This window comes from Vigna radiata, chromosome 6, assembly GCF_000741045.1.
Source record: "Vigna radiata var. radiata cultivar VC1973A chromosome 6, Vradiata_ver6, whole genome shotgun sequence".
NCBI classification, from domain to species: domain Eukaryota; kingdom Viridiplantae; phylum Streptophyta; class Magnoliopsida; order Fabales; family Fabaceae; genus Vigna; species Vigna radiata.
In genome coordinates this window covers 17,880,424-17,904,547 of record NC_028356.1, presented here as the reverse complement: position 1 = coordinate 17,904,547, position 24,124 = coordinate 17,880,424, and the positions used below count along the sequence as shown (strand labels likewise).

The 24,124-nt window shown below is 36.3% G+C and overlaps 1 protein-coding gene across 1 annotated transcript; it reads right to left on the bottom strand.

Annotated features, from left to right (window-relative positions):
* Positions 1-656: 656 nt before the first annotated feature.
* On the bottom strand, positions 657-24,071 carry LOC106765253. Its single transcript, XM_014649806.2, has 7 exons — positions 23,061-24,071; positions 20,832-21,042; positions 14,447-14,560; positions 7,313-7,444; positions 1,565-1,645; positions 1,216-1,332; positions 657-1,038 (listed from the first exon to the last, which is right to left on the bottom strand). Exons 1-7 carry the CDS (start codon positions 23,216-23,218, stop codon positions 955-957), a joined length of 897 nt encoding a protein of 298 aa, XP_014505292.1. The 5' UTR covers positions 23,219-24,071; the 3' UTR covers positions 657-954.
* Positions 24,072-24,124: the final 53 nt, after the last annotated feature.

The window sequence follows — 24,124 nt, the reverse complement described above, 5'->3', positions numbered from 1 at the left end:
CCTTACCTGTATTTAATGTTTTTATCGTTTAACTCATTCGGTAAATATTGTTTGTCTTTATTGATACAGGAACGTACAGTAATGTCATGAACTGGGAGGAATTCCTTGATTATGTTATTACCGCCTAGGGATAAAGGTAGGACGATCAATTGTATTTTTCTTCCGTGTATTATGCATTATTAGTTACTAGGGGAGGCTAGGGATAGTAAGCCGGTAATTAGTAATAGGCTTTTTTCGCCAAGGGATTGGGTTAAGGGTAGACCAAGAAAGTTTGCATGAGAATATGATAAATAAGCAAATTAAATAAGAAAAGTAGATATATGAGAGTTATTGGGTGAAATCTGAACCCTGGCAACAAATTCATCTCATATTATCAACATCATTCATCTACTCTTGTGTTTAACCTCAATTGATCAAATTACATTAAAAACCCCAAAAGTATTGTTCTTATAGTCTTGGTTAAGCAAGAGCACAACAGTTTAGTACCATGAGTCTCTTAATTGTTGTTACAAAACTTTTATTAAGAAATATCCCATATTGTTATACATAATGATTATACCTACTTTCATATTACCGAATTTGAAAGACTTCTTCAGACATAATTGATAGAAGTTTTCCAGATTGCTCTAACGAAACCATCAAGTCCATTTTTTATACTTAATTGCTGGACCGTCTCTGGATTAATTTGCTTTAATAAATTGATTTTTCTATAATTTTTTTTTTATTAGGATTAAAGGGATGTGTAATTTTCTTAAGTGTAATGCTTTTAATTTTCCGACTCCTTTAAATACGAGCATAGATACCCAAATTACCAACACCAAAGGAACTGATTGAAAATTTTGGAAAGCACAGCCTTGTTAGCTTTCACTATCTTAGGCTCGACTGTCTCTACTATTTGTGGTATCCCATATAATATTAATAACTAACATATTGTACATTTAATCACAAATTCTATTATGTAGATGAGATCTGGTGCTTGGAAAGTTGAACTTGCCGACGACCCAAAGAGTATGCTGAGACTATCCACAACAAACAAACCTACAGAATGGAAAAATACGTTAGTCTTGCCCATATAAAAAACAAAAGAAAGGAAATATATGTACGAGTATTGATAAACTATTTGAGATAATCGGGTATATTTTTTTCTATTTTTATTTTTAGGATTCTTGAAAAATGGAGAGGAATATATAATAAGTATGACAGGTTTAAACATACAGGCAAGCCATAAAGGGAAACTGTCGATGGGTTCCCGTTGAGAGTACCAAAAAGCATTTTGTACATTCCAGCTGCTGCAGCATCTCCAAGTCTTTGAACCAGGACATCTATGCATACCTGCGGCACAAATTTGGCCATTGAAATGTGAGTTCATTTCATGCACAATCTAGAAATGTCCATGAAATATATATATATATATATATATATATATATATATATATATATATATATATATATATATATATATATATATATAGGATGTATAATAATGTTACAGCAGTGAAGTCATTGGCTCTCTAAATTGAAATAGCAGAAAATAAGGAAGAAAGGAAACAGAAGATGGCCGTACTTTGGCTTTATACTTCTCATCCTCCGAAACAACGGTAAATAGAAGTTCTCTTCCTGGTCTTGTCACAACATATGTAACAACCTGCAACGTTGTCACACATGATCATGAATCCACAAAAGTGTGCGGCAGTTAATTTAACCGACAGTTTACTATTTTATATTGTGAGTAGCAGCAGGTCACTGTCATGAATTTCTCCAAAAGATGTAGTATGGATTATAATGTTGAGAAAGGTAAGAACTGCATATGCTGAAAAACCTCTGTTTTAAATACACAACGAACTCAATACTTCTATAATGAATGTAAGAAATACAGAAAGACAAATTCCTAAATAATTACTTTATTTAATTACAGGAACCTACCTTTTATCCACCCGGTCAAGGAAAGCACTGTCTGGCAAATGGCAGATTAACTCATTTCTGTGGACTGACACAGGGCTCCCTGACTCTGTTGCCAAGAGGTCGATTATCCATAGGAACATACATAGTCGGCTTAAAGCAAAGGACTCAAATTTGATCTTATAAACAAATCATGGCAAATACCTTCCTTCATGCCACGACATTCAACATCAAATCAGGCATGCTATTATTCCTATGGTTGATTGATAAGCACGATACTGTTAGATGGAGGTTTACTAAAACTGGTGATTTATCTATCAAGGATATTATCAAAATATTCACTAGACTAAACCAATTGTGCCATAGGGAAACAGAATCTGGAACAAAGACATTACTCCTTCCAAACCTTTACTCTTCGGAGACTTTTGCATGATGATAGGTAAGAATGATCCATCTAGGAAACTTGGAGTTAATGTGACATCATTTTCTCCTCATTGCTATGATGCCTCTGAAACTGCTAATCACTTATTTTAGGATGTCCCTCTGCAGCAGGCTTCAAAACATTACTAACTAAAGACTGGACACTACCAGTACTATGGTAAACGTTAGATATATTGCGGTTTATGTTAATTAGGGAAACATAGATGTTAAATATATTACGTTTTATGTTAATTAAGGAAATGTAGACTTTAGATATTGGTAGATGTTAGATATTGTGTTTATGTTAATTAGGGAAACATAGTCCATATATGTTTATTAGGGAAACATTGTCCTTATTCTTATTATTCTATTTTGCATATTCATTTGTATTTGGGCGTAGGCCACATTCTTATTATTATAAATATATTACCCTATGTGTATGTAAAGACACACAAGGGAGATTTCTCCTCATCTCTACATTATTTCATATGGTATCTAGAGCTTAGGTTCTGATCCAGCCTCTTCCACGGTTGCAGCCTCCGCAGCCTCCACAGCCTCCACAGCCTCCGCAGCCGCCGCCGCCGGAGCCTCGCCGGAGCCGTCGCCGGAGTTCCAGAATTAACCGGCAACCACTCCATCCGAATCGCCTCCTCCCCCTCTTTCTGGATCTGTGGTCGTTGCGTCAATCGGAGCACGTTGAATTTTTAGGGTTTCTCCTCATCTGATTCCCCAATATACACCAATTATGTGAATGTACACTTGTCCATTGACAAGTTAGATGGCACGAATTATGCAANATGGGCNTCCGACATCAAACTTTGGTTGAAGAGTCAGGGGTATGTAGATCACCTTACTAAAAATGTGATTAGTGCTACCACAGAGGACACTTCCCGCTGGATGAAAATTGATGCCCAGTTATGCATCGTCATAAAGTCCACCATTCACTCTTCTCTGAAACAAATGTTTCGATCATATGAAACATGTTCAGAAGTATGGGCACAAGCGAAGTTATTATACACGAATGACACCCAGTGTCTTTATGGTGTTTGTCAGGATCTATTCACTATTATTGGTCCACGCAATCCTGGTCCCATGGCAGAATATTTGGGTAAAGTTCATGCCCTCCTTCATGATTTTAATGAGCTATTACCTCTTGCTTCCACTCTTGCAGAAGAACTGGAACAACGATCAAAGTTCTTCATGTTGTTGGCATTATACGGACTCTCTGATGATTCCTCCCATGTTCGTGATCAGATTTTGGGTTCTCCTGTGATACCCAACTTTACTTCTACTTGTTCTGCTCTTTTGCGTATTCTGAGCAAACCAGTCATTGAGACATCTCCTCATATTGATGATTCCTCTGTTATGGCTGCCCAACGTGATGATAAAAGTCGGTCTCGCAAGCCAGGTAAAGGACGATTATAATGTGACCACTGTGGCAAGCTAGGCCACATAATTGATAGATGTTATGCGCTTCATGGACGTCCTCCTCGATCTGTAGCAATGGCTAATTCTGATCCACCTCCTCGGCTTGCAAACCATCCTACTTCATCAAATACTGTAGATAACCCTGCAGTTTTCAACGAATTTCTCAGATGGTATGAGGATCGTCAGCAATCTAGTTCCACTACATCTGCATCTGTTGCACGCACAGGTACACCTTTTGTTGGTCTGACTCACTCCCTCGGATCTTGGGTCCTTGACTCAGGCGCCACCGATCATATCACTGGTAACAAGTCCTTGTTTTCTTCCTTGTCATGTCCGGATAATTTACCCTCGGTAACAATGGCTGATGGGTCTAAAGTCTCATCTCATGGTATTGGTACTGTTCATATTTTTCCGTCCATATCCATTGATCATGTACTCTATGTCCCTAGGTCTCCTTTCAATTTATTGTCCGTCAGTCGTCTAACTCATTCTCTTAATTGTGTTATTTCATTTACTAAAGATTTTGTTTGTTTGTAGGACCGGAGTTTGAAACACATGATTGGCACAAGATGTGAGTCTCATGGCCTATATCTTCTCCGCCCTTCTCCACATATTGGCGTCATCATGGAGTCACCATCCCTTCTTCATGCTCAGTTAGGTCATCCAAGTCTTGCCAAACTGCGGCAGCTTGTTCCGAGTTTGTCGAAGTTATACCACTTGTCGTGTGATTCTTGTCAGTTAGGAAAGCATACTCGTAGTTCCTTTCCTCGTAGTGTTTCACAACGAGCGTCGTCACCTTCTTCATTAGTTCATTCTGATATTTGGGGACCTAGTCGTGTTAAGTCCACTTTAGGATTTCAGTATTTTGTTACTTTTATTGATGATTACTCCAGATGTACATGGTTGCTTTTAATGAAGAATCGTTCTGAGTTGTTTTCTATTTTCCAATCATTTTTTAATGAAATAAAACACAATTTAGGGTTTCTATTCGAACTTTACGCAGTGATAATGGTCGTGATTACCTTTCTCAACAGTTTAAACATTTTATGACTTCTCATGGCATTCTTCACTAGACCTCCTATGCTTATACTCCTCAACAAAATGGGGTGGCTGAGCCAAGAATAGACACCTCATTGAAACAACTCGTACACTTCTAATTCATGGCCAAGTACCCTCGCGTTTTTGGGGTGATGCAATTCTCACCGCATGTTATCTCATCAACCTCATGCCGTCTTCTGTCCTAGATAACAAAATCCCTCATTCTGTCTTATTGTTGCCATTGATATCACAAAAAGAAAGCCATGAAAGAAGAGATGAATGCATTAGAAAGAAATTCAACTTGGGAGATTGTTGATAAGCCAAGAGCTTAATGCATTAGAAAGAAATTCTTAGTCAATTTGGTTCTACTCCATAACTTTTATATTTATTTTTCTCGATATTAATAAATCTAAGGATGATGCGTAGTATTGATACAAGTTGTTGAACCAAACTAGTTAGGTTTGCAACTTTTATAATAAATAATGCTATAGCCTTCTTTTCCTTTGACTAAAAAAAGGAACCTACCATTTGCATAATACAAACCTTCATAAAACACCCAGGTCCCATGCACCAGGATTGTTATAAGAGAAACACAATCAAGGAACCGTGATTCAGTTAAAACACCTGTCAGTTAATCATTGCATAATAGGAATGATTCTGGGCAAGACTTTTCTTAAGTGACAATAATATACCTAAATATATTTGCTCCTCATAGCAAACATAAATGGAGGTAATATGCAGTTTACCATGATTATCACATATGGGATCCTTGATTGACAATTGTTAAGAAGTGGACTTTAAACCTAATACAACCCTACAAAACCAACTTGTAAGGTGAGTTTTTACCCACTCATATTATAAATTGGCATGATCTAGTTGATGGGGAATTCCAACATACCTTCCTCACACGAAGGTATATACATCTCGAGCATAGAACTAAACATTAACGGATGGTTCGATAGTGGGTGGAACAATATGCCTAAGTCGCATAATTAGTAACATCTAACTTATCAATGGGCAAGTGCACATTAACATAGTTAGTAAAGACTGATGGGTTAGACACACTAGTTGCAGAAGAGATATCGAAAGATGCCATGAAAGAAGAGAGAGAAACCCTAAAACAGCTCCAATCAAGGTAGCAAGCACAGATCTCGAAAGAGGGGGAGGCAATTTCAGTGTAGTTGATGTTGTCCAAATGATATGATCCTATCCTAAAAATAGTACGATTGTTTCTGAATTTGATTCCTCACGTAGGATAAACAAAGAAAATTAGAGAAGAACACAAAAATAAGACATAGATAGAGACGCCACAATCTAACAAATTGATGAGTCAATGAAGATTCACCACAAAGATCTTAATTTTTTATAAGAACCGGTGTTCTATCACAATAACCAATAGAATCCTCTCGCAATGAATTCAAAATTCAAATATTGACTATCAAAAGCTTTAGGCTCTAGATACCATATTGAATATAGTAAAACTAGGTATAGGATTAATCTTTCCTTGTGTTTAAAACACACATAGGGTAATATATTTATAATGAAGAATGATACTCTATATGGCAACCAAACAAAAATATGGTAAATAGAAGATATTGTTAAAAACAATATCAATAATATCTACCAATATCTAACACCCAACAAATCCCGCTAGAATATCATCTAATAATGGTTTTCATACCATGTTAAGAAGTGGACTTTAAGTATAATTCTACCCCACAAAACCAAAGCCATGATTTAGAACCTATACTAGCGAACCTCACCTTACAAGCCGGTTTTGTACGGTTGAGTTCAGCTTAAAGTCCACTTCTTAACATGGTATCTAACATGGTATCAAAGCCATGATTTAGAGTCTATCCTAGCAAAATATGTTGTTTGTTGGACATATTGTTCCACTCACTATTAATCTACCCATTAATGTCTAGTCTCACGCACGAGATATATATACCTTGGTGTGAGGAGAGTGTGTTGAAAATTTTATATCACCTATTTATAAAGCAAGTTTAGACTATAAAAGTGTGTGCAAACCTCACTTTACAAACCGATTTTGTAGAGTTGAATTAGACTTAAAGTTCACTTCTTAACATGATATCAGAGTCATAGATTAGAGCATATCCTATAAAGATTTGTATTTGTTGGACATATCATTCCACCCATTATCAGACCGCTATTGGACCACCAATTAATATTTAGTCTCACACTCGAGATGTATATACCTTAGCGTGAGAGGAGTTTATGGGAAGTCTCACATTGACTAGTGATAAAGCCAACTTATAATATTTAAGTGAGTGTAAATCTCACCTAACAAGCCAATTTTGTAGGGTTGAGTAAGACTTAAAATCCAATTCTTAACAACAATCGTGCGGTCTAAATTTTGTTTCTAGTAGACAAACAATATTTTATATCATACAATGAACCTTCACATATACTTATTTACTTAAAAAGACACATTTCTAACACGATATATTGTTAATTGTTGAATTCTTTTTAAGAAGGAATCAATATTTGTTAAGTTGTAGAGAATAACCTTTCTCAATGTCTCACAAATGGCAACCACCACCCAATTTGGCCAGACAGCCAGAGTAACTAAATTTACGAAGCCAACAAACGGTGTTGCACATATAGCTGTAGTCACCCCAGCAATGGTAAGAATGCGTCCCTGTACAAGCAATACGTAGTTGTCGTTAGTAAAATGAATCATTAATACTAACATTAAAGAATAAAAATCATGACTAAACTTTTTCATCGTCATTGTAAATAATATTGCCTCTTCAAAATGGTTACTTCATAGCAAAGGAAATAATATGGTCATAAAAAAATATTCTCCTATTATTCATCATTTATGCAAGTAAATAAATGGCAAAGTAGACAGTCCCAACAAGCCCAACAGGTAAATAGAAAAAAATGTGGACCAGCCCAGCTCATATTCCAAACAAGTTGTAATGTTAAGCCTAGTCCGACCCCTATGTCTGATAAACCATTTTGGTGTCCTACTCCTTTATTCATATAAAATAGAAAATACTAAGCACAACTTCCCAAAAACAATATTGGATCCGAACTAGTTTATGGGACAGAGTCATTGGTCCAGAAGGGGTCTGAGACACCTAAGGCATGGAGTGTGTATGTGAGTAAAAGGAAGATGGGAAGTCCTATGAGGTGGCATGAGTAGTGGAGAGGTTGTTAAACATGAGAAAATATTTTTTATTATTTGGATTCATGAGGAAGAGGGGTGATACATACCCAGGAGAGAATAAAAATAGGTAGGGTAGAGTTTATAAGAGGAGAGAAAAGGGTGATGTGGCTTTGTGAGGGAATGGTGTTAGTTAGAAGAGAGAGAAAAAAGAAAAGAGTATGGGTTGTTATATATGATGAGGTGTAGGAGGTGTGAGGGGGGACACGTTTTGATCATTTTTCGGTGAGGAGCTTGCACTGGGCAGAGGGTGCTGGAACCTTCTGATGTTTTCTAGTTAATAATAATACTAGATTTGCATCATTTTTATTCTTACTATTCATTTCGTTGATTAGTAAATTTTGGTTTCTAACAATTGGTCCGACCTGCCGGATCAATATTTCCCGATCGGAGACCATGCCACCAAGAAAGAACAATGTTCAAGGAGAGCCAGCAAGTGAGGAGAATGAGGCGGAGCTGATTGTGGGCGAGATCGCTAAACTCAAAGCGGTGGTCGAGGAGCTCGTGGCGCAATCGTTACAAAGCCAAACTAATTTGGAAAAGTTGCGTAAGGATTCAGCAGAACAGATCGTAACCTTACGCCGAGAAGCCGCTGAGAATCAATCAAAGCTCCTTCACTTAATGTCGAAGTTCACCAATGTGAATGAGGGGGAGAACGAAGAGTTGGCGTCAGAATCGGTGAATACACAGAGAACGAAAAGTATGAGACAACTCAAGGGGGACGATTTAGCCGAATTTCGGCAATCGATGAAGAAGATAGAATTACCACCGTTCTATGGAGAAGACCCAGCGGGGTGGATAGCGAGAGCTGAAGTTTATTTTAACGTACAAGAGACACGAGAGGCAGTCTGGGTGAATCTTGCTCAACTGTGTATGGAAGGGAGCACGATTCATTTTTTCCATGCTTTATTGAATGAATATGATGAGTTAACTTGGGAAGACTTGAAACGAGAGATGTTGGAGCGATACGGAGGCAGGGGAGAAGGGAGTATTTATGATCAATTGGCTGCCATAAAACAAATAGGAAGTATTGAAGATTATATTACAAGTTTTGAGTGTCTCATTGCTCAGGTGCCACGAATGCCAGATGAACAATATTTTTCGTATTTTACACAAGGGCTGAAGAACGGAATACATACTAGAAAACGAAGCTTGCACGTGGCACATCCTTTGTCCAGGGGGCGCATGATGAATGTAGCTCGTGCCATTGATGTGGAGATATCAGGGAGAAATACCATATGGAAGGGAAGGGGAGAGTCTCGAGGGGACAGATCTCAAACAGGGCACCGACCCATTTTGACTGTGGTGGGAAAAACGGGTCCAAAACAGTACGGGGGAAGTTGGGGTGGAAATGAGCCTGGCCCAAGTGTTCAGAAAGATTGGGGTGCAAAGAATAAAGGAGGGTCACGTGACAGAGGAGCAAATCATCTCTCTTATCAAGAACTTCTCGACCGAAAACAAAGGGGCTTGTGTTTCAAATGCGGTGGGGTGTACGGTCCCCTTCATCAATGTCCTGTTAAGCAGCTAAGGGTGGTCATGGTGAATGAGGAAATCCAAGTTGAATGCGAAGGGAATGAAGAAGAAAGATGACGAAGATGAGGTGGTGGCAAAATGCACAACGCTAAATCTCTACTCTCTCACGAGAGACCAAAATGATCAACCGAGAACTATGAAGTTGCGTGGGCTGATTGGTGAGATTCCAATGTTGTTCTTGGACAATAGCGGAGCCACACACAATTTTATTTCGCGAAAGCTTGTGGTAGCCTTGCATTGGCAGTGGGAAAGAACCAAGCAAATGAAGATTCTGATGGGAGATGGGCACAAATCCGAGACTCAAGGGATTTGTCGAGGTATCAAAGTAAGGATTGATGATGGTGAGTTTGAAATTGATGCTTTTCTCTTCGATTTGGAGGACATGGACATGATATTGGGGATGTCGTGGTTAACGACGTTGGGAGAGACCACTGTGGATTGGAAAAAACAGCAAATGGAGTATCTGGGACATATTATTTCTATACATGGAGTTGCGGTGGACCCAGCGAAGGTTAATAGTGTGTTAGAGTGGCCAATTCCCAAGAACGTAAAGGGAGTTCGTGGATTTTTGGGTCTCACAGGATATTATCGTAAGTTCATAAAAGATTATGGTAAGATAGTTAAACCATTAACAGAGCTGACTAGAAAGGATGGATTTGGGTGGAATGAACGAGCTCAAGAAGCATTTGATGAGCTCAAACAAAGGGTCACATCAGCACTAATGTTGAGGCTCCCAAATTTTGAAGAGTTCGTCCTGGAATGTGATGCCTCTGGGACAGGGATTGGAGCAATCCTAATGCAAGGAAAAAGACCTGTGGCGTATTATAGTAAGGCCTTGAGTTCACGCAATTTGACAAAGTCAGCATACGAAAGAGAGTTGATGGCAGTGGCATTGGCTATCCAACACTGGAGACCTTATCTTTTGGGTCGCAAATTCACTGTTTTTCAAACCATAAGAGTCTTCAGCAATTAATGCAACAAAGGATAACAACAGGTGGACAACAAAATTGGCTGGCTAGATTATTAGGCTATAATTTCGAAATTGTTTATAAGCCAGGCAAAGAAAATCAGGGGGCGGATGCTCTATCCCGAAGTAGAGATGAAGGAGAAATGAAGAGCATGGTGTCTTTTCCAGTTTGGTTAGATTGGCAAGAGCTTAATGCAGCGGTACATGTTGATGATAAATTGAAGAGGATAATAGAAGAAATGAAGGTTGGACAAGTTTATGTGGGATATGAATATAAACAAGGTGTTTTATATTATAAGGATTGCTTGGTGATACCGGAGAAATCTGTGTAGGTCAACAAGTTATTGGAAGAAGCTCACTCTACTCCGCAAGGGGGTCACTCAGGGTTTTATCGAACCTACAGAAGAATTGCAGCCAATGTGTACTGGAAAGGAATGAAGAAAGATGTCCAACAATTTGTCCAAGCTTGTGATACATGTCAAAGGCAGAAATACATAACAGTAGCCCCTAATGGTTTATTGCAGCCTTTACCGATCCCAGAAAGAGTTTGGGAGGATATCAGTATGGATTTTATTACTGGATTGCCCCGTTCTAAAGGCTTTGAAGCCATTTTGGTAGTGGTGGATCGTTTAACAAAATACTGTCATTTTGTTCCCCTTAAACATCCTTATACGGCAAAGTCCTTGGCCGAGATTTTTGTAAGAGAAATAGTAAGGCTGCATGGAATACCAAATTCGGTGGTTAGTGATAGGGATCCGATATTTATGAGCTTGTTTTGGAGAGAGCTCTTTAAGATGCAAGGAACAAAGATGAAAATGAGCACGGCATATCATCCGCAATCGGATGGCCAGACTGAGGTACCTAATCGATGTCTAGAAACTTACCTTAGATGTTTTATTACTGATCAACCCAAAACGTGGGTGATTTGGATGACGTGGGCGATTTGGATGCCGTGGGCAGAGTTGTGGTTTAATACCACTTATCACAGCTCCACACAAATTACTCCTTTTGAAGCGGTGTATGGAAGAATTCCTCCTAAGATTGTACAGGTGGTTCAAGGAGAGGTGAGGGTAGAAGCTGTTCAAAAGGATCTTCTAGAGAGGGATGAAGCACTAAGATAGTTAAAGTCTCATTTATTATGTGCCCAAGACAGAATGATGACTTAAGCTAATAAGCATCGAAGGGAAAGACATTTTTCGGTGGGAGATTTTGTGTTTTTGAAGTTGAAACAGAATAGACAGCAGTCGGTCATGAGCAAAATTAATCATAAATTAAGTGCTAAATATTATGGACCATTTGAAGTAGAGGAGAAAGTAGGAGAGGTGGCATATCGTCTGAAATTACCACCTACTTCAAAGATTCATCCTGTTTTTCATATATCTTTGTTGAAGAAAGCGGTGGGCAAGTATAAGGTTGAGGATGCTCTCCCTACAGGGTTAGATGATGACAGAGCCGAAGTATTAGTTCCTATGACTATCTTAGCCACTAGGAACTACACCAAAAGAGGGGAAACTAAGAAGCAGGTATTGGTTCAATGGAGAGAGCAGAATGCAGACGAAGCTACTTGGGAAGATGAATTAAATATTCGAAGTCAGTTTCCAGAGTTTAGCCTTGAGGACAAGGCTTTAATTCATGAAGAAGGCATTGATACATACCCAGGAGAGAATAAAAATAGGTGGGGTAGAGTTTATAAGAGGAGAGAAAAGGGTGACGTGGCTTTGTGAGGGAATGGTGTTAGTTAGAAGAGAGAGAAAAAAGAAAAGAGTATGGGTTGTTATATATGATGAGGTGTAGGAGGTGAGGGGGGACACGTTTTATTATTTGGATTCATGAGGAAGAGGGGGATGGGCGATCTGTTATTATCTGATATTCTGTAGGAGCTATGCTATTGGCAATTGGAGGTTTGCACCTCTTGTAGTTTCCCTTTTATTGCAAATGATACATAATTCTCGAGTTTCTTAATATTTTCTGCTTCTACATTTACAACTATAATATTGGTCTGCCCCTTCCCAATCCAATTTGAGAAGTTAGAATGGATTAAATTACGGAGCTCCCAAATAAAAAGGATTTGATGTGATTCTAGTTGTGGTGGAGAAATTAAGAAAATATGGCCATTTTATTTAATCAAACATCCATACTTTAATAACGAATTGTTGAGATTGGTTAAAATTATAGAAATAAGGAGTCAATTCTAGTTTATATATATATATATATATATGTGTGTGTGTGTGTGTGTGTGTGTGATAGGTATCCAAAAATCACTAAATAGATGTAAAAACAGATTACACAGAAGAACGTAATTAGAAACCACAAACTGTTATAACAAAGTGGAAAAAACCGAAAATATCAACATACAAATCTCCAGGTCTTTCGAGAGAACTGGACTCTCCACATATTTTCCCGTTTACAACCAACTAAAAAACTGCCCACAATAATCTAACATAAACAAAATATAAAATGTAATTACACAACACAACTCAAGGAGGTTATAACAACATGCTAGGAAGTTATAACTATCTATCTCCTCTATTTCTACTCACATAAACCTTGCCACTAAACCTATTAATACTCCTTCCGTGAAGTTTCACCTTGTCCTCAAGGTTAAAAGCAAGAAACTCCTTGCTGATGGTAGCCGTTGCTTTCCAACTATTTTCAAAAGAGGGGAGATGTTGCCACTAGATTAAAACTTCCAAGTCGCCATCCTTATTGAATCGGGTATCCGAAAGAGCTTGGGAGAAACACCAAGGATTAAGTCCTTTGTTAGTGCAGATGGGAGAGCCTGAATAGGAGTTGTTGGTTGGACTGTGCACTTAAGGAGAGACACATGGAAGACTAGATGGATTCGGGAGTGAGCAGGAAGTTCTAACTTGTAAGCAATTGCCCCTATACGTTCAAGCACCTTGTAAGGGTCATAGAACCTTGGACTTAGTTTTTCATTTGGTCTTCTTGCCAAGGACCTTAATCTATAAGGCTGCAATTTAAGATAAACCTAGTCGTCCATATGAATCTCCACCTCTTGCCTGTGCATATTAGCTTGAACTCAATTCTGCTGTTGGGCTTTGCATAGGTTTGCCCTTAACTCCTTCAAGAGCGCATCACCTTCCTGTTGGAGTTGATTAACGCTTTGGACTTTAGATGGAATAGTATTGCTCTTGAAAATTAACGGGGTGTCATGACCATAGAGAGCTTTGAAAGGGATCATTTTTGTAGAGGCACTATAATTGGTATTAAACCAGAATTCATCCCAGGGCAACCATTGTAGCCATTTCCTGGGTTGAGACCCTGTCATACAGGTTAGATAAGTCTCTTAACAACGATTAACAACCTCGGTTTGGCCGTTTGATTGAAGATGGTAGATTGTGCTAAACTTTAGGTTGGTGCCAGCCTGTCTAAATAATTCATGCCAAAAATTGCTCAGAAACAACCTGTCCCGGTCAGAAACTCTTGTGGAAGGGAACCCATAGAGTTTTACCACTTCTTTGATGAACAAGTGAGCCACTTGGATTCCTGTAAAAGGATGAGTGAGGGCCAAAAAGTGGGCATATTTGGTAAGCCAATCCACCATGACCAAAATAGTATCCTTGCCTTGCACCTTGGGTAACCTCCCAACAAAATCCATAAAAATATTTGAACAGAACTGCTGTTAGGAATGAACAGTGGTTGTAACAAACCTACAGGGGCCAATGTCTCTGTTTTGTTGCATTGGCAAACCGCACACTACATGAATGATAATTAGAGGAAAACCTTCCTAATTAGAGAAAGTATCTGTAGCATCTCCTAGTTTATTTTTCAGTATATTGTTTCCTTGTTTCCCTTTTTTTTGGAAGAATAGATTATTAGAAATAGGTGTAAGGAGAATGTAATAGAAATGAATGATAATAATAAAATTCATTCTCTATTCAAGAGAACTCAACTGTGAAAGAAAGATGAATATGTACCATGAGGAAAAAGTTATTTCCGGAAGAACTTACCGTCAAGGATAGCTGTCCACCAAGAATGAAAACAGCAATAAAGCTATTTATCTGGGCAAACAACTTTCTTCTTCCTGCAGAGCTGGTAACTGTGGTAGCAATCACACTCACTTTCTGCAATAACAGACTCCAAGCTTCAGAAGAAATATTTACAGACCAGTGGGTGCTTGAAAATCCAACTTAAATCAAGCATAAATAAACATAGCATCGGAAATTAATCATTAAAAGTTCATAGTGCTCAAATAGCATCAATTAAATTGTTTGTATGGGTTACACATGTATTTCATTAATAGCTTGCTTGCAATAAACTAGAGGGGTTGTTATTATAAAAAATAAGCAGCAGATCCTGTCCAATCAAGAATGTATAAATTATGTGTTTTTATATATTTCCATATGATATCTTTACTATTAGAGGATACCAAATCTCCTCTACTTATTGTATTGATTTTTCTCTCTCAACATAAATAAAGAATCCGTGTTCTCTCAAAAACACACAATTTCAGTTGAATGTCTCTCTCTTTCCTATAGTTTAACATGGAATCTAGAGCCCTCTTCAAGACCAGGTTGGCCTGGTGCACTTATTGTCTCCGGAGGGTTTTTATTTTTTTCAACAAACCTTTCTCTAGTAACTCATTTTGAATGGGACTTGTTCCAGTTGTGCGTAAAGAATGTCTTCGTGGAACTTTAGAAGACATGTACATGGAGACTCCTCCAAGATTTGAAACTCATAGTGGAAGGAATAAGCTATGGTTTTTAACAAAAACCTTATATGATTTTTAGCAATCTCCAATAGCATGATTTCGGAGATTTAAAAAGCAATGGATTCCTTAGGATTCAAGCAAAGACAAGGACATCATAATTTATTCATAAAACGCTTCATTACAGGTAAATTCCCTATACTACTAGTCTGTGTGGATCATATGATTATTGCAGAAAATGATAAAATAGAAAAATTGGTTCTAAAGAAAAGGTTGGCAGCCCAAGTTGAATTGAAAGACTTGGGAGAACTCAAGTATTTCCTTATGTAAAAGCTGCTAATTCTGAAAAAGAGATTTTTCATATCTCAAAAAATATGTGCTTCGTCTCCTCAAAGAAAACTGAACATAAAAAATTTTCAAAGTGAAGCGAGCTCTCCTACAAAAAAGACCCAATATCCAATATTGTTAAGAAAACTTGTTTATCTATCACCCACGAGACCAAGAATTACTTATGCAGGTAGTGTGGTAAGATAGTTTATACATGATCCAAGAGAAAGATACATCTAGGCAGTTTAAAATATTCTTCAGAACATCTAGGAAAGGGTTGTTTTCAAGGAAGAAGACACTTTGACCCTGAAAATATACAATGATATAGACTCAGTAAGTTCTCTAATTGATAGAAAATCTACATTTGGGTACTATATGTTTCGTGGAGAAATTTTGCTAACCTAGAGAAGTATGTGTGTATGTGAAAAACTTTACTAAAATCATACTAGATGGCCTTAAAATAAAGGATGACATTTGTTGTAATTAGAGGAAATATCTACAGAATCTTCTTAATTAGAGAAAATATCCATAGAATATTCCTAAGTAGAGAAAATATTTGTAGGGTCTTCTAGTTCATTTTTCAGTATATTGTTTCCTTATTTCCATTTTTTAGAAGATTAGATTTCTACAAATAGAAGTAAGAAGAATGTAATTGATAAGATTGAAAATAATAAATTCATTCTCTTTTTCAAGTTGGTATCAGGGCTTCCAATCTTCCGATCTTGGGAGCTCTGTTTCCGCTGCAACAGTACCCACCGCTGTCGCTGTCCAATATCCTATAATTTATTACTCTTGATATGAAAGCTTATAAGGAAGAACTCGAACACTTTAAAAGAAATGGTTGAATCAATGAGTAAGCCCTCTCGATCATGTACTCTGTCTAAGGAAAGTAAGATTATGTAAAAGTTTGGAGAGTTAACTGAGAAGTAAAAATATTATTACTGTGCTATAATTCTATTACACATAGTGCCCTATTTAAGGGACTATGGACCAACGTAAATAAGGCTTCTAAAAAGCCCAAAACCAAAAAGGCTAGTTAAAACAATACAATATATTTCAACAGTCTCAATATTGTTGGTCATGTGTTTCAAGATATTTGGATTCTTGATTCAAGGGCAACTGATCATATGACACATTTTTGTGTGTCCTTTGCCTCATATGGTAAAACAAATAAAGAACAACTTACTACAATTGTGAATGGTCAGGGTATACCTATATGCGGCTCTGGGAATATAATTTTAGGCTCTTTTATTGTAATAAAGGATGTTTTATATGTTCCACAATTAGCCAACAGTCTTATCTCTATGCAAAAACTTATAAAGGATTTAAATTTTTTAGTAACATTTTTATCAACTTATTGTGTTTTTTAAGACCTTGCCACAGGGAAGACGATTTTAACTGCTAAAGAGCAAAGTGAGTTGTATCTGTTGGAGTCTGATAACCAATGAAAAACAAAAATCACGAGCGAACAAGTTACATCTGAGACGTGGGCAAATTCCCAATTATGGTTACATCATAAAAGGTTTGGGCATCCTTCATTCAATCCTATCAAGTCCTTATTTCCCCATTTCTTTACCAAGGACTCTATTGAGTCTTTTAATTGTGATATTTGCCGGTTATCAAAACATCATCGTACATCTTATCCTATTATTAATAAAAGCAGTACTTCTCCATTTGATTTAATTCACTCAGACATTTGGGGACCTGTTGTAGGACCTATTTCCGAAGCCAAATGGTTTATTACCTTTATTGACAACTGTACTAGTGTCACGTGGACATACCTTATGAAAAATAAATCAGAAGTTTTCCAAATCTTTGTTACTTTTTTCTGTCTTGTCCAAAATCAATTTGGAAAAAATATCAAAAAAGTCATATAATGGTACTGACTATGTGAATCATGAATTTATCAATTTTTTGTCTCAGAATGGTATTGTTCATGAACAATGTAAACACTCCTCAACAAAACAAGGTTGTAGAAAGAAAGAATCGTCATCTTATTGAAGTAAATAGAGCTCTCCATTTTCAAATGTTTGTTCCAAAAAATTAGTGGGGAGAAGGTGTTTTAACTATTACATATCCCATCGACAGGTTACCCACCCATATCTTAAATGGCATTAGTCTTATAGAGTCTCTATTGTCTTTTATTCCTTCTTCCCCCCTAATAGTGGGGTCTACCTAGTCGAGTCTTTCGATGTATTGATTTTGTTCACCTCATCATCTTAACCATAGTAAATTAGATCGCAAAGTTCTTAAATGTGTCTTTATTGGATATCCTTCTAATAAAAAAGAGTACAAATGTTATCATCTTCAGAGTCGTCGTGTCTTTATCACCATGGAAGTCACCTTTCATGAAACAAAATCCTTTTGTCACTCCACCACTTTAAGGGGAGAAAGCAATTGAAGTGGGTGAACTTTCCTTCTTGTCATTACCATGTTTGTCCTTGTAGGATACCTAAGATCTGAGCAATGAAGCTTACTATAATCCACAGTGAGAAAGAAGAGAAAGAAGGCAAATTTTTTGGCAAAAAGTATGAAAGCAGAAAACAACCCACTTCGACTCTCAAGCAAGAAAAATAGTCTAATACGGAGATGAGGATCCTTGAAGATAACAGTGAGGAGATAAGTATTATTGAGGATTTACCCATTGCATTTAGAAACGAAAGAAAATCATGCGTTAAATATCCTATTTCACATTATGTTTGCACTAACAATCTCTCTAATAAGCACAAAAGCTTTATTGATGCAATTGATGCCACATAAATTCCTACCTTAATCCAGGAGGTCATAACACTTGAACTTTGGAATCAAGCCATGAAAGAAGAGATGAATGCATTAGAAAGAAATTCAACATGGGAGATTGTTGATAAGCCAAGAGACAAGAAGGCAATCGAGTGTAGATGGATATTCACAGTAAGAAATAAGGTGGATGGGACAATAAAAAGATATAAAGCTAGATTGGTGGCAAAAGGCTATACCAAACTTATGGGATTGACTATGAGGAGACGTTAGCCACAATGGCAAAGATAAATACAGTTTGAGTTGTTATCGCTTTGGCTACTCATTTTGGCTGGGAGGGGACTTACACCAGTTGGATGTGAAGAATGTCTTTCTTCATGGAAATCTAGAAGAGAAAGTGTACATGGAGATTCTCCCAAGTTTTGAAGTGAAAAATGAAAGAGACAAGGTACGCCTCCTAAAGAAAGCATAGTAAGCAGTCTCCTAGAGAATGGTTTGCAAGATGTACAAAAGCAATGTTTTCCTTGGGATACAGACAAAGCCAAAGAGATCATACTTTATTCATAAAGCACTCCTCTACAGGTAAACTCACTCTATTGCTTGCCTATGTAGATGATATGATTATTGGGGGAGATGATGAAACAGAAGAATTGGCATTAAAAGAAAAATTGGCGTTAAAAGAAAAAATCGCAGTCCAATTTGAAATGAAAGATCTAGAAAAACTCAAATATTTTCTTGGAATAGAGGTTGCTTACTCCAAGAACAGAATTTTCATCTCCTAAAGGAATATGTACTTCTCCTCAAAGAACCAAGAAAGTTGGGATGTAGAACCTCAACAGTTCCTATAGAACAGAATCATAGAATTGGAAGTGAAGAAAGTGCTTTTGTAGAGAATGCTCAATATCAGAGATTGGTAGGAAAATTGATTTATCTATCACACATAAGACCAGACATTACTTATGCAGTTAGGGTAGTGAGTCAATTTATTCATGATCCAAGAGAGAGACACATGCAAGCAATTGACAAAATTCTCTTATACTTAAAGTCAAGTCTAGAAAAGGGGCTATTATTCAAAAGGGAAGACACATTGACTATGAAAATATATACTAATGGTGACTATCCAAGTTCTATTACTGATAAAAAATCTACTTTTTGGTATTGTGTGTTTCTTGAAGATAGTTTAGTAACGTGAAGGAGCAAAAAGCAAGATAAGGTACCTCGTTCTAGTGCAAAAGCTAAATTTGAAACTCTTACTCAAGGAATGTGTGAAGGACTTTGGATGAAAATCATTTTGGATGACCTTAAAATCAAGGTGGACAACCCTCGAATTACACTGTGATTGCCTGTAATCCAATACAACTTGACAAGACCAAACACATTGAGATTTACAAACATTTCATCAAAGATAATCTAAAAAAAGCTTTGTGATTACAACTCATGTTCTTAGAGAACTTCAGATAGCATATATTTTTACAAAAGGGCTCCTTTCGGATAGATTTCAAGATCTTGTAGGCAAGTTGGAAATGATTGATATTCATTTACCAACTTAAGGGAGAGTATTGTAATTAGAGGAAAATGTTCATAATTAGAGAAAATATCTATAGAATCTTCCTAATTAGAGAAAATATATGTAGGATCTTCTAGTTTATTTTTCAGTATATTGTTTCCTTATTTTTCTTTTTTCGAAGATTAGATTGTTACAAATAGATATAAGGAGAATGTAATAGACATGAATGAAAATAATAAAATTTATTCTCTTTTTCAAGAAAAAGCTTTAGGCTCTAGATACCATATTGAGTATAGTAAAACTATATATAGAATTAATCTCTCTTGTGTAGAAAATACGCATAGGGTAATTTGTTTATAATAATAAGAATGTGAACTAAGCCCAAATACAAATGAATATGTAAAGAAAACATAATTAACATAGGGACTATGTTTCCCTAATTGACATAAAATGCAATATATCTATAAATATCATATAAGAAAGAGTTATTTGAATGTTTTGTCTAATGCAGACCACAAAGTACGTATTTATATTAATTTACATAATCAAATACAATAAATTCTAGCCCAAGAATCAAGGATCAATGATCCTAATTTCCTAAAATTTGAAATCGCTAATGATTAACAAATTTGTAAGAGGTATCGAGTGACATTGTTTTTTGAAAGTTCATTAAAGGCTTAAATACGTTTTTAATCCTTCAAATTTGGGACACTATTTCTTTATTAAAAATTTTCATGTTTTAGTCCTCCCATTTCACGAGCACCACTTCTTAGATTTGGCTTTACCTTGCTATGTCTTTCAGAAAATTTGATGAAAAGGAAACATGTTAGTAGAATTTTGTTATGCAATAGAGTTTTGTATATATCAAGAGTGTTAGCAACAAAAACTCTCAGACACTACCATTGGTTAAAATTTGTTAGAAACTAAATGATTATAAGTGAAACTCAATAAATAAGTGGAACTCAACATAATTAGTTTCAGTAATTCAATCAATAGTAGTATATCGACTGCATTACTCATTGATACATGTGCCCACACGTTCTAATGATTCAGGTAAACTTGTAATACAAAATGATGAAAACTTTAAGATTTTATAACAGGACGAAGATTAACTAACCTGAAAATAGAAGAATGAAGAGACAACTGCACTCAGCCAGATGAACAATGATACATGTAGCAGGTAGGTTGACGACAATATAAGCCAGAGTCCTTCAAATATGGGCCAAATTGGAAGCTTCCCTGAAGTAGATGAATTTGGAGAACCTCTTGGAGTATGTTCTGTCTTTTGAATCTCATCAGTCTTGTTTTCATGATTGGAATCAGATTTTCTATATTCAAGATAAATAAATAAGTATGATTCTATCCCTACTGATGCCATGCATTAAATATACATTAAATTAACTCAAAAACAAAAGTTTAATGAGATGCACATGATTCCCTCATATTTATCACCTGAGTGTGTTCGTTTTTGACATTTGTTCCTATCTATCTATCCATGCTTTTCAGAATAATAATTACTTTATATTTTTTTATTTTTTAAACTAAAAATGGTGAAATCATGAGACTTTAGGTATGGAGAGAGCAAAATGATACAGTGGATTTAGAAATTGGACAAAGAACAAAAAATTCTTATTGAGGACCACTAATTTCTGACCAGTCAACATATGGGTATAGCACCAGATTAGGTAGAATAGGAAGGATGAATGATTTGTATATTCAAGAGATGCAGAAACTCTACCAATCGTCCACTACAAAAACATGAGAAGCTACTCTCCTTTCACTTATTTATATCATTTGATAGGGTCACTAAACTAACAGGTTTCTTAGAGTAAGAGCCGCTAGTTTTGATTTCTTATTACAGAGGTTATCACTCTCCTCTTGATAGAGCTGTGCAGTTGATACAATTGGTACAAAGAATTAAAAGATTTTACACCACAATACAAAGATGAGAGGCTAAGGTAAACGGAGTAAAGAAAGAACTGCTACTGCAGAAGTTACAAAGTTATTTATACACTGCAACTGCTCAGAAAAAAGAGAGGATATAGTCTAAATACTCAAAAGTTGATATTAACTTCATAGATTTCGAAATTTTTGAGAGAAAACTCTAATTTGTCTTATTAAATCTGAAAAGTTCAGGGTTAAGCTCCATAATAGAAGTGTTGATACTCTATTTATAGAGTACTTGAATAATGGGAGAATAAAGAAATATAGTATTAATTACAATCATTCTAATTATATTCTCAATTCATCTATTTGGGACAATCACTTTATCTTAAAAACATAAATAAAATATGATGAAATGAATGTTAAGATTGTAAGAGTATTTTTTCTCAATTACTTTAGAGATATTAGGATATTTTCAGATTAATTATCCCATATTTAGAACACTCTCCTTCAACTTAATAAATGAATATTGATCACTCTCAACTTACCAACAGGATCTAGAAATCTTAAGGAAATCCCTTAGTGAAGATGTATGCTAACTGGACTCCTATAAGAACATAGGTTGTGACCACTAGACCTTTGTCAAGATTATCTTGGATGAAGTATCTGTTCATTTTAATATATTTGGTCCTATCATACTATATTGTATTATGAGCAGTGCTCATGGCTGACTTGTTATCATAGTACACAATTGCACAGGGATGCCATCCGTTATTTTAAGGTCATCTAGTATGATCTTCATCCAAATTCATTCACATGCACTTTTCAGTAAGAGCTTGAAATTCAACTTGTGCACTTTATTGTTTGCTTCTCCAAGACCCTATACTTTTTGCCTAAGATATACAGTACCCAAAGGTAGACGACTTGCAGTCAATAAGAAAACTTACATAATATGTATTAGTATTAGTATATATCTTCAAAGTCAAGCATCTTCTTTCCTGAAAAGTGGCCCCTTTCCTGGGCTTAAATTCAAATACTAAGAAAAAATTTCAACTGCTTACATTTCTCTTTCTCTAAAGTCATGCATTAACTGGCTTGGCATAATAACTAAATAAGCCATGTTTGGAGTCATGTGTGATAAATAAATGTTTTCCTACCAATCTCTAATATTGGGTCTTTTCTACAGGATAGCCCTCTTCACCTCCAGTTCTATGATTCTGTTCAACAGAAACTCTTGAATTTCAACATCTTAGCTTATTTGTTTCTTTAAGAAGATAAAGTATATATTTTCTCAAGGAGAAGGAAGCTCCCTTTTCTGAATAAGCAACCTATAGTCCAAGGATATATTTAAGCTTCCTTCAGTGTTAATAAAGGCTAGGCATAATTTTTCTCACATTTTGTACTTCAAAAAAAATTTCTACCCTTGCCATCATCTCTATGGATGAACGTAGAAAACTCCAACCTTTTTAACACGAGCAAAGAAGTTCTTCCTTGTCCTGTCCTTATTAGATTTGTTACTGTTGATGTCCTCTGCCCTGTTCTGACACCATCTACTGAGTTTTCTCCTCCATTTGACAGTTTGTCCTTGATTTCAGGAAGCAGATTCTTTATTTCTCTCATGTCTTATATGCATTCTCCACAAAATCATATATTTTCTCAGGTTTGCAATCTCTTTCCTCTGTTCACGGACCCATTTCTCCAAAGCACTCTGCTTTCCATTATTGTTAGGAATCAACACTATTTCAAAAGATATGGCATGTTGGACCAAAATTGTTAGGAATCAACACTATTTTCAGAGAAGAACAATGAAAAGAAAATCAAAACTTCTTTATTTCACCAAATGCACAAAATGATGCCAGAAAGGAGCACTCTCCTTTCCAGTGGATTATTCCAGTTACAAGTTGCTCGAATCCCCCAAAACTTCTGCCCTTTCCACTTTAAGCTTCTTATTTAAACTTCCTCCCTTCTAACTAACTTTGAGCTGTAAAACTACCTTACATCGGTATTCTTAGTTTTCTTATTTAAACCTCCTACTATAAACCTCCAATCCTGTCTTAGTATCAACTTTTTGTGCTTGCTCCTGCCTAACAGATTAGGACTCAAGGCTGTTACTAGCAGTAACTATCTAAGTATCAGATAAAGTAACACATTATTAAAAATATAAGGGAATTGTAGGAGTTAGTTAGGAGAGGGTTGGGACTTAGAAATGCGAAAGGAAAGTAGAACTCCTAAATTTCAACACGTGAAACAGAAATTCCCTGCTACAATTTACAATCATTGCTTTGTATCTTCATCTCTAAGTGATCCCATCATAGCACTCTGTTTTTTTCCTATATTCGGATTCAGTTCTATTAGCACGACATCTTAAATTACTTTAGAGAAAGAGACTGTTCATTTGCATGGAAGAAATTGAAAAGTAAGTAGACAGGAGGCCTGGACATGTATCCACTTCTCCCACTGATTTAATATAAATGCTGCTAACTAATATACTGTGTCAGCAAAGCATCCATCTGCAGGGAAAATTAA

Excerpts from the sequence above, each read along its gene's own strand:
- LOC106765253 (XM_014649806.2), bottom strand. The coding sequence starts at position 23,218 with ATGAGAGAAATAAAGAATCTGCTTCCTGAAATCAAGGACAAACTGTCA. Across the intron at positions 7,445-14,446 it reads GTGGACAGCTATCCTTGACG|GGACGCATTCTTACCATTGC; the intron begins GTAAGTTCTTCC and ends TTGCTTGTACAG. Across the intron at positions 1,646-7,312 it reads TTTGTGAGACATTGAGAAAG|GTTGTTACATATGTTGTGAC; the intron begins GTTATTCTCTAC and ends ACAACGTTGCAG.